The sequence below is a fragment of the Haematobia irritans genome, chromosome 2 (assembly GCF_050003625.1).
Source record: "Haematobia irritans isolate KBUSLIRL chromosome 2, ASM5000362v1, whole genome shotgun sequence".
In the NCBI taxonomy this organism is placed as follows: Eukaryota; Metazoa; Arthropoda; class Insecta; order Diptera; family Muscidae; genus Haematobia; species Haematobia irritans.
In genome coordinates this window covers 51902557-51923029 of record NC_134398.1, presented here as the reverse complement: position 1 = coordinate 51923029, position 20473 = coordinate 51902557, and the positions used below count along the sequence as shown (strand labels likewise).

General features: G+C 32.9%; 5 protein-coding genes across 5 annotated transcripts; 3 read left to right on the top strand and 2 right to left on the bottom strand.

Annotated features, from left to right (window-relative positions):
• Positions 1–6780: 6780 nt before the first annotated feature.
• DCTN6-p27 (dynactin subunit 6) lies at positions 6781–8780 on the top strand. The gene is made up of 3 exons (XM_075294097.1): positions 6781–6938; positions 6999–7458; positions 8595–8780. Exons 1-3 carry the CDS (start codon positions 6916–6918, stop codon positions 8694–8696), a joined length of 585 nt encoding a protein of 194 aa, XP_075150212.1. The 5' UTR covers positions 6781–6915; the 3' UTR covers positions 8697–8780.
• Polr1D (RNA polymerases I and III subunit AC2 l(2)37Cg) lies at positions 8698–9312 on the bottom strand. The gene is made up of 2 exons (XM_075294098.1): positions 9117–9312; positions 8698–9060 (listed from the first exon to the last, which is right to left on the bottom strand). Exons 1-2 carry the CDS (start codon positions 9132–9134, stop codon positions 8767–8769), a joined length of 312 nt encoding a protein of 103 aa, XP_075150213.1. The 5' UTR covers positions 9135–9312; the 3' UTR covers positions 8698–8766.
• Positions 9313–9430: 118 nt separating this feature from the next.
• mRpS23 (mitochondrial ribosomal protein S23) lies at positions 9431–10951 on the top strand. Its single transcript, XM_075294096.1, has 3 exons — positions 9431–9589; positions 9640–9801; positions 10518–10951. The coding sequence occupies exons 1-3, from the start codon at positions 9546–9548 to the stop codon at positions 10894–10896; spliced, it is 585 nt and encodes a 194-aa protein (XP_075150211.1). The 5' UTR covers positions 9431–9545; the 3' UTR covers positions 10897–10951.
• Positions 10908–11923, bottom strand: Polr2C (RNA polymerase III subunit RpII33). The gene has a single exon (XM_075294095.1). It carries the CDS (start codon positions 11791–11793, stop codon positions 10966–10968), a length of 828 nt encoding a protein of 275 aa, XP_075150210.1. The 5' UTR covers positions 11794–11923; the 3' UTR covers positions 10908–10965.
• A 1108-nt stretch (positions 11924–13031) lies between these two features.
• Positions 13032–20138, top strand: IntS3 (integrator complex subunit 3). The gene is made up of 9 exons (XM_075294093.1): positions 13032–13539; positions 13606–14216; positions 14356–14989; positions 15060–16430; positions 16504–16661; positions 17156–17300; positions 17354–17479; positions 17563–17751; positions 19664–20138. Exons 1-9 carry the CDS (start codon positions 13438–13440, stop codon positions 19730–19732), a joined length of 3405 nt encoding a protein of 1134 aa, XP_075150208.1. The 5' UTR covers positions 13032–13437; the 3' UTR covers positions 19733–20138.
• The last annotated feature ends 335 nt before the right edge of the window (positions 20139–20473 follow it).

Genomic DNA, 20473 nt, shown 5'->3' with positions numbered 1-20473 from the left:
ATAATTGGAGACTCCGCCTTCAAATTTTCGCCTACCCTTATGAAACCTTATCCATTTTCCACTGCTGCTCCATTGGATAAGCAGACTTTCAACTACGGGCTGTCGAAGGCAAGAAGAGTGGTTGAGAATGCTTTTGGGATATGGGATATGTTCGACAGGAGCACTGTCGTCCGGAATAACTGATAGTCTGTAAGGCGCATTAGACTCGAACTTAATACTCACCTTAAAATTGTAATTCATTCCCCAATGCCAACATTGTTTTGTTTGTTTTTTTTTTTTTATACCCTGCGCCACACTGTGGAACAGGGTATTATAAGTTAGTGCATATGTTTGTAACACCCAGAAAGAGACGAGATAGACACATGGTGTCTTTGGCAATAATGCTCAGGGTGGGTCCCTGAGTCGATATAACCATGTCCGTCTGTCCGTCCGTCGTCCGTCCGTCCGTCTGTCTGTGAACACATTTTTGTGATCAAAGTCTAGGTCGCAATGTAAGTCCAATCGCCTTCAAATTTGGCACATTTTCCTAATTTGGGTCAGAATAGAACCCTATTGATTTTGGAAGAAATCGGTTTAGATTCAGATATAGCTCCCATAAATATCTTTCGCCCGATATACACTAATATGGATCCAGCAGCCAGAGTTTTATACCGATTTGCTTGAAATTTTGTACAAATATAACACTTAGTCGTATAGTCAAGTGTGCAAAATTTGATTGAAATCGGTTCAAATTTAGATATAGCTCCCATATATATCTTTCGCCCGATATGGACTTATATGACCACAGAGGCCAATTTTTTTTTGCGCAGGGAGTAGAATTAGCATTGTAGCTATGCGTGCCAACTTTGGTTGAAATCGGTTCAGATTTAGATATAGCTCCCATATATAGCTTTCGCCCGATGTACACTCACATGACCACAGAGGCTAATTTTTAACTCCGATTTAGTTGAAATTTTGCACAGGGAGTAGAATTAGCATTGTAGCTATGCGTGCCAAATTTGGTATAAATCGGGATGGAAAATTGCATTTTCCATCCCTGGTTTACACCAACAATAATGTATAAGAAATTGTTTATTTATGTTATTTAATATCAAAATACATTACTCTTCTTCTACATTAAAGGTGAGTACTAAGTTCGTCAAAGTTAGCCGCTAAAATAATAATCCATTTTAAAGAATATAATCTCTATAAAAAGTTGCTTTGGGCTATTCCCCATCAAGTTATATCAAAATTTGCATCAAAGAGGTATCATTTTATAATTATTTTACAGATTTATTTTTGATTTTAGCGGCTAAATTCGAATTTAATACTCACCTTTTAAGGCCGGTACTCTGTTTGGTTTTCGCGTTGAAATTCCATACAAAACAAAAAATTCGAAAAAGTAGCGAAATTTTTTCCATTTGTAATACTTTGGTTTTTTTTATTCGTTTTTCGCAGAAACGAACTTAGTCTAAGCATTAGCGGCTAATGCCTAGTACTAAGTTCGTTTTTGCGAAAAACGAATATCTTCATTTATCTCCGTAAATAGGGTCTCATGCGCTTTACAGACTATCAGTTTTTCCGGACGACAGTGCTCGTGTCGAACATATCCCATATATTGTGCACATTATAAGTTAAGTCCGAAGGCATAATCGATACTGCTGCATGTTTATGGGATCGATAACACATTTACCGATTATTTAGTCATCGCCGACAAGTCGTATCGATCCGACACACCGTAAGATTCTTTACAAACACCGACATTCCGTCCGGAATAACTGATAGTCTGTAAAGCGCATCAAGCCCAGGGATGTTAACTTATTTATGCGAAATAATATACTTGCCTATTTTTTCGTGCGAAAAATCCAGGGTTGTATAAATATGTGTTTGAAAATGCTCAAAACAAAGATTTCGCATTTATTCCGCGCTAACGTTTTTTATATGGAGTATAACAGTTTTTCGTGCGAAAACGTTATCTTAGTACTAGGCTTAACGTTTTTTATATGGACCCAATAAACACAGGATGAGCGTTTTTCAAATGCAACAACTTTTCAGTTTGAGGGTAAATATAATTTTCAACATAAATTCAACTTGACTTGAAATAGCTCATCTTCAATACATCTTCAAATTGTTTGCGAATTACTTTCAATTTGCCAAAATGTTGACGAAATCTTTGAAAAGGTGTTGAAGATAATATGAGAAAACTTTGACAAAACACTACCATAAAATGCAACGAAAAAACCATGTGGTTTTCAATACTTATTTGTGCAACGAAGTTAGTGGTCAATTGCAAGAAATTAAAAAAATGGAAAATTTTAGACAAATAACCAAATAGTTTATAAAAATAGGTAAGAAAAAATGAAATAAAACTTTAAGGAAGTCACTAAATGTATATATCTTTGTAGAAAACTATAATTATGGATTCTACGTTCTTGAAAACATTAAAAAGCTGACCAATGAAAAAATGGTGGACAATTAACTGGAACTGCTTCAAATAGTTTATAATAATTGGTACGTCAATATGAAAAATTAAATCAACACTTTAAAGAAGTCACTAAATTTAAATCTCTTTGCAGAAAACTAAAATCTTTGGATGCTACATTCTTGCAAACAATAAGAAGCCGACCAATGAAAATGAGTGGCTTATCGACAAGAAAAAGTTTCCAGAAACATTACAAGTGCAACCAATTAAAATTGTTAAAAACAACAAATTGTTGAAATCAACAACTTCTGGATAAAAAGGTGCATCACATTATCAGTTTATTTCATATGCTATTATCAGTTTAGGATATTTTGTGAATTCCTTCTGCTGGAAATCAATTCTAACACGCGGTCCAGTACGTTCCTAATTTCAAATTGCCCGCATGTTAATAAAAGGAAGGAACCAAAAGGAAGGAAATCGAATTATCAATGCAAAAGTGTTTACTAATAATGTTTAAGATATTTAAAGTTTTGTTGTTTGTTTTTTTTTTTTTTTTTTTTTTTGTTCTTATTTGTTGATATGTTTAGTAAGATTATTATTTATCAATTGGTATTGTAGTGTATTATGTAGTATAGTGTATTATTATATATTTTATTTTGATGAAAATGAATAAATTATACAAAATCCATAGAATTTTGGCTTTGACTATCAATTTGAAGTGGGGATATTATTCATACAAATTTAGGTTGAAAAGTATTTGCAACGATGTTAATTTTAAATTTGACTCGCATCGAAAATTGTTTGACAAATTATTGAGTAGCGATGCATTACAATTTGAGAATAACACTTGAGATATTATTGCTAATGTGTTGAATTTTAATGTTGAGGGTAATGTCTGTTTTTTGTTGAGAACGCGATTTTCTCAACAATTTCTCAACTTGAATATTACACTAATCCTTTGAAAAAATATTTGAAAATTTGTTGAAATTTAGCAATTTTCAAACGTTTGTGTTTATTGGGGAGTATAACAGTTTTTCGTGCGAAAACGTGATCTCAGTAGTAGGCTTTATGCGCTTTACAGACTATCAGTTATTCCGGACGGCGTTTGTAAAGAATCTTACAGTGTGTCGGATTGATACGACTTGTCGGCGATGACGAAATAATCGGTAAATGTGTTATCGATCCCATAAACATGCAACAGTATCGATTATGCCTTCGGACTTATAGCCTTTTTACACTTAAGTACATTTATGTGAAACGAATGGAACATATTGAAAATTGAAACATAGCGTTTACATGTTTAACATCTAAAGGCCGGTACTCTGTTCGGTTTTCGCGTTGAAACTCCATACAAAACCAAAAAATGCGAAAAATTTGCGAAATTTTTTCCATTTGTGATACTTTGTTTTTTCGTGTTGAAAAACTGACGTTTATAGCACGGCGCCATTTGCAATGTGAATTAAGAAATAATTTATTTATTAAAAACTATTTGTGCGGCTTTATAAATCAAACACGGACCATATTTTTGTTCCGAAACTATACAAAGGATCAAAGGAATAGCAGATCAATTGCCCAAGGAAAAATAAAATGTTATTTTGTAAAAACAAGCAACACCACCAACTTAATCCAATATCGCTCCCTATAAAATAGCGCTCCAAGCTACCTAAAAAAACGCCGCTTTCTATGTGCGAAATAATGGTTTCCATAAAAATTTTTCGCAAGAATGAACATAGTACCGGCCTTAACATTTTACATCCTTAATTTGACGTTTCTGCTAAAAAGCAACATTTGTTTTCTTTAAATAATAAAAAATGAATTTTAAGGAAAAACTGATTTTGGGTTTGGCTGTTTCAATGAAACAACAGCAAGATATAGCGCAACTGGTTGAGTTAAGTCAAATAATATCACAAGATGAGGACGAAGACGATGTAACATATATAGAAGCAAATTTATATTCACCTGAGAGACCATGGATGTTTGTAAGTAGATATTCGCACGTTTTTTCTGTGTATCTTACAAGATGTACACATTTTGCAGCCAAGATATGGACAATTTTGGGAAAGAGATGTTCCAGAAGGTGGGGATACATTTTTCAAGGAAAGCTTTCGTGTCGATACGGAAACATTTGGATTACTTGTAAGTCTTCTAAACGGATTACAAAAACAGGATACGTGCTTCCGTTTGGCAATACCACTGGAAAAACGTATTGCGATTGCTCTATATGCATTGGGCTCTTCAGCAGAATATAGAACTATTGGAAGACTTTTTGGTGTTTCCGCTAGTAGCGTATGCAATATCTTGCATGAATTTTGTAAGATTGTTATTAAAGTTCTTGGTGAAGAGTACCTTCCATCGCAATTTATAACAGAGGAAAAAGTAAATGAATGCGTCAGTGGCTTTGAGAACATTGGATTTCCCCAATGTTTAGGTGCAGTAGGTAGGCAAAAATGTTGAATGAGAAAGTCAAGTCTTTATATTTATATTATTAAAGATGGATGCCATATCGAAGTGAGCCCACCATCGGGAGATGCTGTGGACTACTTCAATTACAAGGGCTGGTATTCAATAGTACTTTTTGCATTGGTTGATTATCGGTAAGTACTTATGTGTTGTGTTGTCACGTACAATCATTCGTGATTATATTATTACATCGTCAATAGTTACAGATTTTTATATGTTAATGTCGGATGTCCAGGTCGGTGTAACGATTCATACATATATCGCCAGTCAGAACTAAGCAAAATGATAGAATCATCAAAATGATAGAATCATCCCCATTGCTTAAGAGGAAAACTAAGGACATCTGTGGAACACCAGTGCAAGTTCTTATAATTGGAGACTCCGCCTTCAAATTTTCGCCTACCCTTATGAAACCTTATCCATTTTCCACTGCTGCTCCATTGGATAAGCAGACTTTCAACTACGGGCTGTCGAAGGCAAGAAGAGTGGTTGAGAATGCTTTTGGGATATGGGATATGTTCGACAGGAGCACTGTCGTCCGGAATAACTGATAGTCTGTAAGGCGCATTAGACTCGAACTTAATACTCACCTTAAAATTGTAATTCATTCCCCAATGCCAACATTGTTTTGTTTGTTTTTTTTTTATACCCTGCGCCACACTGTGGAACAGGGTATTATAAGTTAGTGCATATGTTTGTAACACCCAGAAAGAGACGAGATAGACACATGGTGTCTTTGGCAATAATGCTCAGGGTGGGTCCCTGAGTCGATATAACCATGTCCGTCTGTCCGTCCGTCCGTCTGTCTGTGAACACATTTTTGTGATCAAAGTCTAGGTCGCAATGTAAGTCCAATCGCCTTCAAATTTGGCACATTTTCCTAATTTGGGTCAGAATAGAACCCTATTGATTTTGGAAGAAATCGGTTTAGATTTAGATATAGCTCCCATAAATATCTTTCGCCCGATATACACTAATATGGATCCAGCAGCCAGAGTTTTATACCGATTTGCTTGAAATTTTGTACAAATATAACACTTAGTCGTATAGTCAAGTGTGCAAAATTTGATTGAAATCGGTTCAAATTTAGATATAGCTCCCATATATATCTTTCGCCCGATATGGACTTATATGACCACAGAGGCCAATTTTTTTTTGCGCAGGGAGTAGAATTAGCATTGTAGCTATGCGTGCCAACTTTGGTTGAAATCGGTTCAGATTTAGATATAGCTCCCATATATAGCTTTCGCCCGATGTACACTCACATGACCACAGAGGCTAATTTTTAACTCCGATTTAGTTGAAATTTTGCACAGGGAGTAGAATTAGCATTGTAGCTATGCGTGCCAAATTTGGTATAAATCGGTTCAGATTTAGATATAGCTCCCATATATATGTTTTTCTGATTTCGACAAAAATGGTCAAAATACCAACATTTTCGTTGTAAAATCGCCACTGCATAGTCGAAAAGTTGTAAAAATTACTCTAATTTTCCTAAACTTCTAATACATATATATCGAAAATACATATATATCGAAAATACATATATATATCAAAATTGCTTCAGATTTAAATGTTTCTCATATTTGTTTACTAACATTGTGTTCCACCCTATTGCATTAGCCGACTTAAATTTTGAGTCTAAAGATTTTGTAGAAGTCTATAAAATTCTGTCCAGATCGAGTGATATTTAATTGTATGTATTTGGGACAAACCTTTATATATAGCCCCCAACACATTTGACGGATGTGATATGGTATCGAAAATGTAGATCTACAAAGTGGTGCAGGGTATAATAAAGTCGGCCCCGCCCGACTTTAGACTTTCCTTACTTGTTTTAATTAGAATCATCTGTTCCGCAAACACTACCTACTTGTTTTATTATGTATTAACTGTATCCCCAGCTGATTCATGTATAAAACTATATGAACACAACCAGTGAAAGCGACAGCAAGATTAAACAGTCAGCAAGAAAACAAAAAAGACATAGAGGAAAAGAAAATAAACTATAACAAAATTCAGCAGTTGGAGTATTATAATATTTTCGATTAAGGATGCCTCCAGCAGATAACAATGAGTAAATTGCCGCACATTTAGTTTTTTTCATATTATAATGTATTTTTTTATTTTTCATAAGCATTAAAATAATGAACAGATCAATTGTCTGTGAAGAAAGCATACTTCGTGGTGACATCACAATATCGCAAGGATGTGTCATACATCCCAGTGCATCCATTCTAGCCGAAGCTGGACCCATTATATTAGGTGAAAATTGCATTGTGGAAGAGTATGCAACAATAGCATATCGTTTAACTGAGGAACAAAAACTTCTAAAGGAAACAGGAAAATTTGAAACTGCCCCAACATTGGTTATTGGAGCTAGCAATGTTTTCGAAGTGGGTTGCCTTGTAGAAGCCCACAAAATTGGTGATAAAAATGTATTCGAATGTAAAAGCTATGTGGGACCCGATGTCATTGTAACCAATGGATGTATTGTGGGTGCGGCTGTTAGTTTAAAATGTAAACAACAGTTACCTGAAAGTACTGTAATATATGGACGTGATTCGTCACAAAGAGAAGCTATTGATAAATATGCAGTAAGTTTGAAAAGAGTATGATATTCTTTTGCATTGGTTTGGTGCACATATGAGATTGTGGAAATATTTGGGGGTGATGAGAAGTCAACGAAGCATTTGTTTCCAGTACCAAAAAAAAGAATATATTGTCATAAAATTATTGGACAAATTGGGACATTTAATCGAATGTTAACATTAATGCAATTTGAAATTGTAATGTTTGAAGAATAACTTTAATCACTTTATCAGTTACCTCTATAAAGGAATTTGCCACCTAATTGCAATCATGATGTTGCTTTTTTAGGAAAAAATTTGGGTTCTTTCAAGTATTTTCATATCAAAAAACTGTTTTCCACATAATTAAAGCTTTATTTCTGTTGGTTATATTCTCTTCCTAGCAAAAAACGAGCTTAAAAAAATAGTTTGGATCCCCATCTTGTGATCATAATGTAGTGCAATATAACGTAGTTCAAATAATCATGGGTTTGTAATAGGACGGAAATACATCGTTTTTCTATCCTTTGTATTGTTCGTTTGGACAAAGAAATTTAAAAAGAGTAAAAACCCGTTTCACAAATTTCACTTTTTAGTATTTTTATCAATTTTCATTAAAAAAAAAACTTTTTCGCTCGGACCAAGTTCAAACTGTGTTTTTTGGTACCAAAACAGAGCGTCCCAGCCCAAAAATGAAGAAGGAAGGTTCAAATCTCTCAAACATCGAATTTTTTATAATTTTTTTCTGAAATATTTTTTTCTCTCTATGCATCGGTTTTTTCGTTATTAAAAAACGGCACAGATTCGCCATCGCGGTTGTTGAAAAATTATTATATTGTTTTATTTTTTTTTATAGATTTTCAATTCTTTTTATCGACATTTAATTGTTCATAATTTGTGTTTTTACTTAAAACCGCTAAATAGCGTATTAATAAGACTTATACAAAAGAACTTAATCGGACAGAAAATGATTGTACGATGTGCTTAAAAAGATATGTTTGTCGAATAACTTCTGTTTTCCCCTTTGCTGGATTATTGTTGGACAACTCTTAAATTCTACAAAAAAAATCCTATAGATTTTAGTCCCAGAATATTGATTTCATTTGTGCACGCCCATTGCAATAATATATTTAATTAAAAACAATTACTAATATTTTCCACAGCATCAAACGTTACAGATCGATTTCCTACGTAAAGTATTACCCAACTATCACCATTTGCGCAAACCAAATCAGGATTCCAAGAAGGCTCGTTCAGTGGTCTGACTTAAAGTATATGTATTAACTAGTTTATTTATGAGCTAATAAAATAGAAATAAAAAGTGTGTATATTTTCTTATGTTGCTGGCACTTTGAATTGTTTTATTTCCTTCTCAAATGTATCGATGGTATGGTCACATAATTTCTCTAAATCTTCAAGACCCCGCTTCAATATATCAATAGCACGGCCTTGTGAAGATTGGATACGAAAATGCAATTTATTTTCTGTGGGATGGGGTATGGTATATCCACAGAAATCAACGTCCGGATAACGACTAATGATTGTTTTCAATGCGTTTCCTAAAGTGTGCCCTTCATCCTGGAAGACAAAGGTACGGGATCCTTCGCCATTGTTTTCATCACCAGCTACCTAGAAATAAGTTAATATAATCATCCGCTATGAACAATAAACAGGAGTAAACTTACCTCAGCTAAAGCACCCATTATTAAAAAATATGTTTTCCAAAGGTGAGTAGACAACGTGTTTTTGTTTACATCGCATGGATTAGAGATGATACTATTTCAAAATGCTTCTTCTTATTCGATATGGCAATCACAAATATAACGAATTAATTTCTTTATTTATATCTTTTTTAATGGGACCCTTAAAGGATCTCCTTATTTGGCTAAATTTTTTTAATAATCCGTAATGAAATAGAAAATGTATTTGCTATTTTATAAGAACTTATTTGTACTCTTCGTATAAATCGATGTGTATAAATTTTCAACTGAGTTATCGATAACGCAAAGAAATCAGCTGGCAGTTGTAAACACTCATCGCCGAAATTTACTTCATTTGCAGGTACTTATGGTATTTCGTAATATTTCAAAGAAAAATAAATTCCTGTATTAGAAATGGCCCAAAGTAGATTGGAAAAAATAGGAACAATCTTTACCAGGTAATGTTGTAGTAGTTTTATAAGCACATTCTAACTCTTGTTCGCTTTAGGGTTTCTGGTCTATTGCGTTCCGGTGCAATGAAGCCTGAAGACAAACCACTGTGGTATGATATATACGAGACTTTCCCACCAAAATTGGAACCAAGATTTGATAGACCTGCTCCACAAATAGCCATTAAAAATATATTTTATGAAGAAGATACAATTAGGGCGTAAGTATTAAGAATATAAATTTTGCATTTATGAGATCCGTTTCGGAGACGTTCAAGATTAATGAAATTCTTTAATTAATACATAAATGTATAAAAAAAGAGTATCATTTGAGGGACAATAGGAACAAATAGAGTTCAAAATCAGAACGTATTTATTTTTGAAGTTATTGGAATGTTAAGGTGGATAGATACAGTATGTCAAGAAAGTCTTTTGACATTGCCAAATATTTCAAATTCTAGAAATAATTGAAATATTAAATATTTTATTAAATTTTTAATTCTGTGTACGTATATATACTTTGCAAAATACATAATAAAATATTTTTTTAAAATTGCATTATATTTAATTTTGGAACAAAACATAATTTTTATCCCATTGTCAAAACACTTTCTTGACAAACTGTATTTCTGTTTTCGAGCCGATAATACAAGCAATACATTAAAATGTTCCCATCCAAGTTTTGGCAAGTTTTCATAAAAAATGTAGACGTCGTCGCATGAATTTATGTAATTTTGATTTAAAGTTTTTATTAAAAAAACGAAAGTAGTACTCACCTTTAAGATTAACTTCTACCTGAACGGCGGTGAATGCACGCTTATAGACTAACATATTCTGTCATTGGTTTAAGAATTGTCACTCATTCTCATGAAATCACATCGAAAATGTCCTATTAAATATGTACCGGTCTTTATCATACCTTATTGTTTATTTATAGGAAATTCCACAAGTCTCAAAAACAACCAGAAATGGTTAGCCTGATTGATCGAAGAAGGGGGACTCAATCACAGCAATTTATAAAAATATACCAAGGCTTGAAATCTCAAGGTCCTCTAGATGACGAAAAAGTATTTGAAACTGCAATGGAGTTATTGCAGCAACAAAGAGCAGAAATGCGAACAGATGCTCATGGAGGTAGTTCTATGGAAGAAGGATTAGAAAATAAGCAGAGCATTAGCGATGCGTTTGCCGAGGCCAAACATTTGCAAGACTCAAATTCGAAAAAGGATACAGTTAAGGAATCGGAAACCCATGGCAAAACAACATCAAAATCCTCCGTTGGTGGCATTAATATCGAAAATCTATTTAAGGATTAAAACCACAACTGTTTTTTATCGCTATTATAATAAATGTGTTTATTTACGAAAAAAATCATTCAGACCATATTATACAGCAAGAGCATCGTTTTGATTCTCATGACTGAGTTGTGTTTGCAAATTCGACAACTTATTTTTTAATACCTGGACTCCCATTATTACAATATTTTCCGGTTTCAAAGCTCCGGACGATTCAACGTTATAGAAAAATTTATTAGGTTTAGCCTCCCAGTTATATGGAGCTTCATATTGGTCATCATCCAATTCGGTATGTTCACTTTTTGGCCATTCATCAGGTTTGGGATACAAAGTGTGACGCATTGAATTGTCAGGGTCATACTCAAAACAGACACCAGCAGTTGGATTCCATTTTGCGTGTTCTTTGCCGAAACCTTTTTTAGCATATGCTCGAAGCTTTAATTCTTGACCCTTTCGCAATTTAATTATTAAGATTTCATCAGTACTTTCACCATACTCATTATCTTCGTCGTTCTGATGGCGTGATGTTACTGGAAGTACTTTAGGATTACTGGATTTCAAATCGGCCGTTGTCACATGCCTTGTGGAATCCTCTGTACATTTAACATCCAAAGTGAACTCAACACTACATTCTGGACAGAAATCTAAACAGATGCAATCTCGAGTATATTGCAGACGTTCGACAACTTCATCAGATATCAGAGGTATTAGACCAATTCTATGTGCCAAGAATTCATCAGACAATACGGTGGAGTTTGCTTCCAGCTGTACCCAGTCAATAGCTAATGTTGGTGTTTCTGCTATGAAAACGCGTCTTAAACTATTTGCTACACTTAGCTCTGTATCTTCTAAAACAAATTTCACATTATCGTCGGTCAACTCAGTGATAGTTACGGATGGTTGATTAGCGTAAGGCATTTTAAACTTTATACCGCTTTGTTTAGTATTCAAAAACCTTAGACGCTTGTGGAAAATAGAAAATAAATGGAATTTGTGACAGTCAATCGAAATGCCGAAATCGGTGGCAAAAGATGACAAAACCTATCAAATAGCGTTGCCATACTACAATTATAGCGCCAATTCACAAAGCCCAATCAAGTCCTGCTATAAGGTCTATTCGCGCACAAAATGCTGCGATTTTAATTAAATCACTCGATGATTTTTTTAAAAATCACTCGATATCTCTTTTTGGTACTAAATGATCCATTTTTACACCAAAAGCTCTGAATTAAAGTTGAAAAATATATATGACGAATACTATAGTTTTAACCAATTTTATCAAATTAAAAACTTATTTGAACTGTTCCGCTTCAAGTTACCGTTGAAACAAACTGGTTTCCAGTCCAGTGCTATGTTCTTGTTTCACAGTTGTAAATGAAAAAAGACATAAAATTATACGTATTTGTTGCAGATTTCATTATAACTTGATGGGGAATACCCACCTTTAAGGTGAGTATTAAGTTCGAGTTTAAGGTAAGTCTATGTTTGCTTTTCGCGTTGCAATTTTCGTGGTTACTTTATTAAAACAGTCCAATATAAAGCAGATAAATTAACTCAATTGATGCGATGTTTCTTGTTTCTCTAGATTTCGACAAGACTTTACAGGAATAAGTTTGTTTTCATTTATAATTTCGATTATTTAAGGAAAAGTAATCGCGAAAATAAAGTGGTTTTCAACTCGAAAACCGAACATAGTACCCACCTTTAGCCGCTAAAGTGAAAACTAAATCAGCAAAAAAAATGCATAAAGTATACATATTTGTTGCAAAGTTTATTATAACTTGATGGGGAATAGCCCAAAGCAAATTTTCACAAAGTTTGTATTCCTTAAATTGGATTACTAAAGAAAAGTAATTGTGGGAAAATGACGATTTTAGCGGCTAAATTCGAACTTAATGCCCACCTTTAGTTAAGAGCCGATGGTAGAGATGGAAATGAAAACAAACTGTGGAATGGTGGCAAAGATGCTGATGCAATATTAATATATTTGCTATATGCACAATAGAATATCAAAGTAAACAAAAAAGTTACTTCGATTTTCATGCACAAGCATGTCCGATAAAACCGATTTATTAGTAATCAATCATGTGTATTTTTTATATTTTCAGCACAAATCGACAGTGGCAACACTGTACATTTGTCATTTGTTGCTTAACAAGAAGAAGACCAACGAAGTGAATTCTTTGAAGAGAGAGTTTTTCTCCAGTTTTCACTAGAAGATTTCTTACATTTTAGACAGCATTGATTTGCAAATAATATAATTAAATATATTTTATATCATTTAAAAACATGCACCGTTTTTGGCAAAGTTAACAGTTAGGTGAAAACATTAATTGAAAGGTGAATGTAAACATTGGCACACTCGATATTGGTGCGTCTCTGTATTTGTGTGCGTACGATTGGTTGGATTCTGCTGTTTCTGTGTGGTACTACGAAGGAGTCTAAAATTATTGTTTGTCCAAGCAACGCCAAAGCCTACATAAGCAGGTTGTTCGTGATAAGGTGGTAAATTGGGGAAGCTGGGAGCATTTTCAAAAGAACAAAGCATAAGACCTTGGTGAAATGCAACAGCAACAACAGCAGATGGAAACAACTCAAAAGATCCCATACATTTCGAAATTATTCCAAAGCACTGCCGTTGATGTTAAAGATGATTTGGAGGAGGTACCTACAACATTTTCTTTTAATAACCATTACAATTAATCCCATACTCTATATTTTCAATTATAGCGTTTTGAACGTGCATACATTAATTTGCAACAACAGATCAATGGACTTAGTGATAAGGATATGCATGATAAACTATCCCAGCTTGTATGTAAAGAGAAGCAACATGAAGAGATATCCATTGGTTTCCTATATATCATGTTAAGCGATCCAGCGCTAGCACCAAAAAGCTACAGAGATCTTACACTGGTTGCTCGCGATGGCATGAATATGGTAGTCACAAATTTGACTATGTTGGTGGCAGAAAAGTACAACAAACTTACAGAAATCGCTCGACGTCAACTTATATGGTTATTACGAGAACTTGTAAAACATCAAGTTCTAAATGTTGAAAACATTATATGGAATTGTTTGCGCCAAGCTGGTGGTGGTGATGTGACACCGAAAAATCTTTTTCTAGTTGAAAGTCTGTTAGACATATTCATAGAATATCGACCATGGCTGGAAACACAATCATTTCTTATCCAAACGGTAGTATATAGTTACGTGCGTCTGATCGAGGATCATGCTAGTCCGGCATTAACGGGTTTAAGGCACAAGGAGGTAAAATTTGTTATATCGTTGATACGTGAAAGATTTTTGGACATAATACCATTGGGAAGGGATTTTGTACGGTAAGTTGGACTCATAAATGGTAAAAATTAAATGTGTATCATATGAGAATTATAATAGTGTACGGTAATACTAAAATCTTATTAAATATTTTTAACCATATGAACCATTCAAATTTCCTTCTTTCTTTCATTTTTGTAGTTTACTACAGAATGTAGCTCGCATACCCGAATTTGAACAACTATGGAGAGATATACTGCACAATCCTAAAAGTCTGCATCCTACATTCAATGGTATTTGGCATTTATTACAAATACGCACTAGTCGACGTTTTCTTCAATGTCGCCTTACACCTGAAGTTGAACGTAAATTACACTTCCTCGCTTCTTCGGTTAAATTTGGGAATCAAAAACGCTATCAAGATTGGTTTCAAGATAAATATTTTGCCACACCTGAATCGCATTCTCTGCGTTCGGATTTGATTCGTTTCATCATCAATGTAATACATCCCTCAAACGACATGCTATGTTCCGATATAATTCCAAGATGGGCAATCATTGGATGGTTAATATCATCTTGTACGAATACCATAGCATCGGCTAATGCAAAACTATCTCTTTTCTACGATTGGTTATTTTTCGATCCCATGAAAGATAACATCATGAATGTGGAGCCGGGTATATTAGTCATGTATCACTCAATACGTAATCATCCCAGTGTTAGTAGTACACTGTTGGACTTTCTGTGTCGTATTATGAAGAACTTTTGTTTAAAACATGAGGACAAAATTAGGATGGGCGTTTACAATTCATTGAATAAAATTTTAGAAAAACAGGTGATATATACTCTCTTTTTGAGCTATTCCACATATTTTGTTACCTATAAACTATTTTCGTTTGTCACAGGTCATTCCAAACATTCAACCTTTATTCGAATCGCAAAAACTGGATCGAGAATTACGTATGCTAATACGAGAGAATTTTCGCGAATTTGTTTCCCCATCTGTACCATCTGGTAATGTTGGGCCACCCATGTATCCAGCTTCTTCCATCATTCAAGCTCCTGTTTTCAAAAAGGAAGCAGATCAGCGTTCTTTACACCAAGGAACAATGATGTTTGCAGGTGTGGGCGCTGGTGGACCCACAACTCAACAGCTCCAGCAACAACATGAACTCCAACATCTGCAAAATAATTATCAGCCCCACATTTCAAATACTGTAGATTTAATGGATGTGCATCCTATTGATAGTGGTGGTGGTGGGGGTGGGACAAGCGGTGGTATTGCAATAGTAAATACGACAAACATGGCCGACGAAGATAATAAGCTTTCGATAATACCTCCCGAATCAAATGATCTGGAAACCGAAGCGGCCTTCAGTGAAGATGATGAGGACATTAAAGATGTTAAAAATGAGGAGAACACAGATGATGACGATGATTTGCCTCTGTCAAAAGTACGCTTAAAAGAAAAGCCTGAAAAACCGGAAAAAGTTGATCTTCCTGCCTCAATAAGCGACACTTTCGAAACATTCGTTACCAAACGCAATTCATTCACTTGGGAGGCATTTTTAGAAGATTTTAGATCTTTGCCTGCTTCAGCTTTAGATGATGCACAGCTTCAGTATGTGATCTCGAATACGCATTTAATCTTACGCGAAACTTTACCAGTGCAAAATATCTTCCCTGAAAGTAAAACAGACGAGAAAAATCTCGCCAAAAGTATAAGCTACCCAATATTTGGTCTATTTCGGTTTCTCTATGAGAATGAGGATAAAAGTAAAAAACCATTTCAGACACTGCTTACCGAGATCTGTACACGTATTCCAGAAACTGGATTTCTGCTATTGTATTTTATGAAAGTTCATGTCAAGTTACAGACTCGGAAGAATGCCCAGCAGTCGGCACAATTCAAAACGAATATATATCGCATGATTTGTGATGCTGTAGACGAAAAGATGGACGATTGTTTAACGCGTGACATGGATCTTTTAGAAAAAGAAAATACAAACATATACTTATGGCTGCTTCCCGATATATATCGGGAATTTAAGTCTACAGCAATCAATAATAGTGATTTGCTGCGCATAACACTGAGATGTATTGACGCTAAAAACCTTCGAGATTTAATGTATTATGTGGCCCAAGGGAAATTAACGCTATTCAAACCGGATGGACTAATTGACTGTATACGTGATAGTTTAGGTTACGAAACATTCGAACAGCTATGTCTTTGGCAATTAGTTCAGGCCCACGATGTACCACTAAAATGTCTGCAAGTAAGTTGAAAAATTCTCTAAGAATATTTTTTGGCATATATAGCTTTTATGATTTCTATTTTGTATTTTATAGGACATATTACCCGAATTAGAATCTGCCAATCATCCGGAAGCTTTGGGTTATCTACTATTACTACTGAAAAGTGAAGAGCCTACAAATGAGTTAATAAGATTACTTTTAAGTAGAGAGACGAAATCACGTGGTGATCCATTTGTAACTTCCGCTTTGAGGTAAGCTGTATATTATTACAAAAAAAGTATATTAAAATGAAGTCAGAGTAACTCTGTACTCACACCAACTCGCGAGTGAACAAATTTTAAGCATTTTTGCGCACAAATGAAGTTTTTCAATTGATTCAATTAATTTTTTATTGAAATTTCTTCAATCACAGAAATTATAGAAGTTGTACAACAACGTCAATTAAAAAATTATTTCATCCAATTAGAATTCAGTAAATACAACTTTTTTTGATTAAAATAATTTTTCAATCAATTAAAGTTTTAATTGAAAATTCCAATAAAATTTAAATTGGAAAAATGTTGTTCATATTTTTTCTGTGTATGTGTAAAATCCGGATTTCCAAAAAAATCTCAGGTATAAATTATCGTGCATTTTCCTTCTGAAAATATTTTTTTGTTTAAATTACAAAAATGTTTCCAATAAAGATACAAACGTCGACCACTCAATTTTTTGTTAACATATAGTCGGTTATTGGTTTTTGCAGGTTTTGGTGTCAACGTTGCGAAGAAAAACTGTCTGAAATTATAGCATCACTGTTAACATCAAAGTATCCCTCTTCATCCCCAAATAAACGAAAAAGGCCTCTCAAGGGAAGTTCCGCCTTAAATAGCTCACCATCAGCAGATCAGGTTAAGACTGATATTTCATTTCCATTTCGCCAATAATGATATATTCTTCACAGGTATTAAGCCATTTGGAGCATTATCGAAGAAGTTGTCGCCATGGTACTGGCACTGGCCTATATGTACATGATACCATGCAAAGAGCATTACAAACCGCCTACACACATAGTACAGAAAGCACAAAGGTAATGTTCACTTATTGGATAAACAATCTTCAATTATAAAAATAATATTGGATATATTCTATATAATATCTTTCTGCATATAGAAACAATATAGCGACTTATTTTCTTTGGCTGCCGAAGATGAAACAACAGCTGTTGGTCGACGTGGAGGCAGTGGACGAGGACGCAAACCGCCAACATCAAAAAAAGATTCCAGCAATTCAAGTGCTAATAATAAGAAAAATTCGGATCCTGTAAAAACAATATACACATCTGATGAAAATTCTAGTGAGGTAAGATTTTTAGATGAGGTTTAGATTTTTTACTGTTGGTAGATTGGTAGAAACCTTGATGTTCTGGTAGATTTCGCAAAATGTTCCTCTCCAATTAAGAGGTACCATTTTCTATAGAAAAAAATTGCAAGAATTTGCTATAGAAATAAAAGTTTGCAAGAATTTGCTATAGAAATAAAATTTTGTCACAAATTTTCTATAGAAATACAATTTTGTCGCAAATTTTCTATAGAAATAATTTTTTTTCTATAGAGATAAAATTTTGACAAAATTTTCTATAGAAATAAAATTTTGACAAAATTTTCTATAAAAATAAAATTTTGGCAAAATTTTCTATAGAAATAAAATTTTGACAAAATTTTCTATAGATATAAAACTTTGACAAAATTTTCTATAGAAATAAAATTTTGACAAAATTTTCTATAGAAATATAATTTTGACAAATTTTTCTATAGAAATAAAATTTTTACAACATTAAAAATCCAACCATATTGCAGTCTATAGGGCTTTGCCCAAATAAATTGACAAACATTCTCTTTCCTCTGTTGGATAAGCTACTCTTGTAGTTTAGTCAACACAATGGTTTTAAAGCTGAGATCAAAACAACAAATATGATTGAAGTACAAACCAACAATAAAAAAACAAAACACGAAATAAAAAGTTGACAAATTTTCTGTAGAAATAAAATTTTGACAAAATGTTCTATAGAAATAAAATTTTGACAAAATTTTCTATAGAAATAGAATTGTACAAAGTTTTTAATAGAAATTGAAGTTTTACAAAATTTACTATAGAAATAAAATTTTTACAAAAGTTTCTATAGAAATAAAATTTTGACAAAAGTTTCTATAGAAATAAATTTTGATTAAATTTTTTATTCTTGTCAAAAATTTTTGTATAAAAAAAAAATTTGATAAAATTGTATATAGAAATAAAATTTTGACAAAATTTTCTATAGAAATAAATTTTGATTAAATTTTCTATTCTTGTCAAAAATTTTTGTAGAAAAAAATTTTTATAAAATTGTATATAGAAATAAAATTTTGACAAAATTTTCTATAGAATTAAAATGTTGACAACATTTATTACGGAAATAAAATGTTAACATCAGTTTTTGGAAAAATTTTCTCCCAATTATTATTATTTGCTCGTGTGGCAACCGTGGTTGTGACGGAAGAAAACGACTTTAAATAAACGCAAAACAGTCATTTTTTCATATTTTCAAAAAGCCAACTTTTTGATTTTTAATACTCACTGCAATGTATATGAAACACAAAGTTAGTACTGGCCTCATAACGACAAAAAGTTAATTTTCATTAAGGTATCGATATACATAAGACGAAACTCGACTTTTTCACTAATCGAAATTTTGTTAAAAAAAGACGAATAGTCGAAGTAGAATTTTTTGTAATCTTCAAAATCGATTAATCTGCTAATCGACGTCTTATTATAGCTAAAATATTAATTATCATTTATTTAACACACAAAAAAAGTTGAAAGGAAAATGTGAGTAATTCTTTTTATTATAAAATTAACCAGAAAGTCAAATGGCGACTTCTTAAATTAAAAAAAAAGTCCAAAAATTGACATTTCCGCTATGGAAAAAGTCAGAAAGTTTACTTTTGAAAAGTCGAAGTAGAATTTTTGTAATCTTCAAAATCAATTAAACGTAGTTTGAATTTTTTGATGTTTGGCAAAATCTACTAATCGACATTTTATTACGACTAAAACCGTAGAAATAGAAATTATTTATATTTAGAAACAGACACTTTTAAACAATTTTTCTTTTCTGCTGACTTATTGATTTTGTAATAGTGGAACTACCTTAATTTAATACGCCTTGGAAATAGTCATTCGATTTGTTAAAGAATTTTCTTAATGTTTTCTTAACTAATGCTTTTTCTCTTTTAAGGAGGATTGGTCCAAGCAAAAACCATCACAGGCTAAAAAACGGAAGAAAACTATTAATGACTCTGACTGACAGCAGTACCAATCGTCACCTTATTGTCTTGATGAGAGCGATGATAATGATGATGAACAGGGTGATAATTTCTAATACAAAATTTTTTAAATCAGAAAAAATGCAAAACACACAACAAAACACAATATTGAAAAAAACAAAACAAAAAAAATATAAAATATATACTTTATTTGATAAGAATAGTAATGCCAATGTAGAGTTTTGAATGTTGAAATATTCACGTTATATATTTTTTTATTTTTAATAAAAATAAAAATTTTCCAAAATTTATTACAAAAAAAAAACAAAGAAAAACACAAATTCCCATCCCCGCCCCCCATAAACACAAAATATAAAAAATCATTGTAAAAAGACTAAACTTGTAAAACAAAAAGTAAAGAATAAAATCATGTGTCTTTTTAAAAAATGATTTGTTTTTAAATAAAATCTCCAAAAAAACAAACGCAAAAACTATAATAAACACTATTGGCCCACGCGCATATATATTTGGGAATCAAAATTCTATGATGGAAATTTCTTTCCGCCAATTTATTTTCGCCTTCACTATTCTCAACAAAAACTAAAAGAATGGTCATATTCACATATGCATCACGAGGTGAATGTGAATCAATTCCTCTATCTTGACCGAAATTTTCGTGAAGTTTTTCACTACCGTAAGTCATAAATCAACTCTAAGATTTATGTCTGTGATGGATACATGTTACTTTCGTGGATACTTATATATTTATTCAATAGCATTTG

Coding starts and splice junctions, on each gene's coding strand:
- Polr2C (XM_075294095.1), bottom strand. CDS start 11,793: ATGCCTTACGCTAATCAACCATCCGTAACTATCACTGAGTTGACCGAC.
- mRpS23 (XM_075294096.1), top strand. CDS start 9,546: ATGGCCCAAAGTAGATTGGAAAAAATAGGAACAATCTTTACCAG. Junction 9,590..9,639: donor ATAGGAACAATCTTTACCAG/GTAATGTTGTAG, acceptor TGTTCGCTTTAG/GGTTTCTGGTCTATTGCGTT. Junction 9,802..10,517: donor GAAGAAGATACAATTAGGGC/GTAAGTATTAAG, acceptor GTTTATTTATAG/GAAATTCCACAAGTCTCAAA.
- IntS3 (XM_075294093.1), top strand. CDS start 13,438: ATGCAACAGCAACAACAGCAGATGGAAACAACTCAAAAGATCCCATAC. Junction 17,301..17,353: donor GCTCACCATCAGCAGATCAG/GTTAAGACTGAT, acceptor TATTCTTCACAG/GTATTAAGCCATTTGGAGCA. Junction 17,480..17,562: donor ATAGTACAGAAAGCACAAAG/GTAATGTTCACT, acceptor TTCTGCATATAG/AAACAATATAGCGACTTATT.
- DCTN6-p27 (XM_075294097.1), top strand. CDS start 6,916: ATGCCTCCAGCAGATAACAATGA. Junction 6,939..6,998: donor CCTCCAGCAGATAACAATGA/GTAAATTGCCGC, acceptor ATTTTTCATAAG/CATTAAAATAATGAACAGAT. Junction 7,459..8,594: donor AAGCTATTGATAAATATGCA/GTAAGTTTGAAA, acceptor TATTTTCCACAG/CATCAAACGTTACAGATCGA.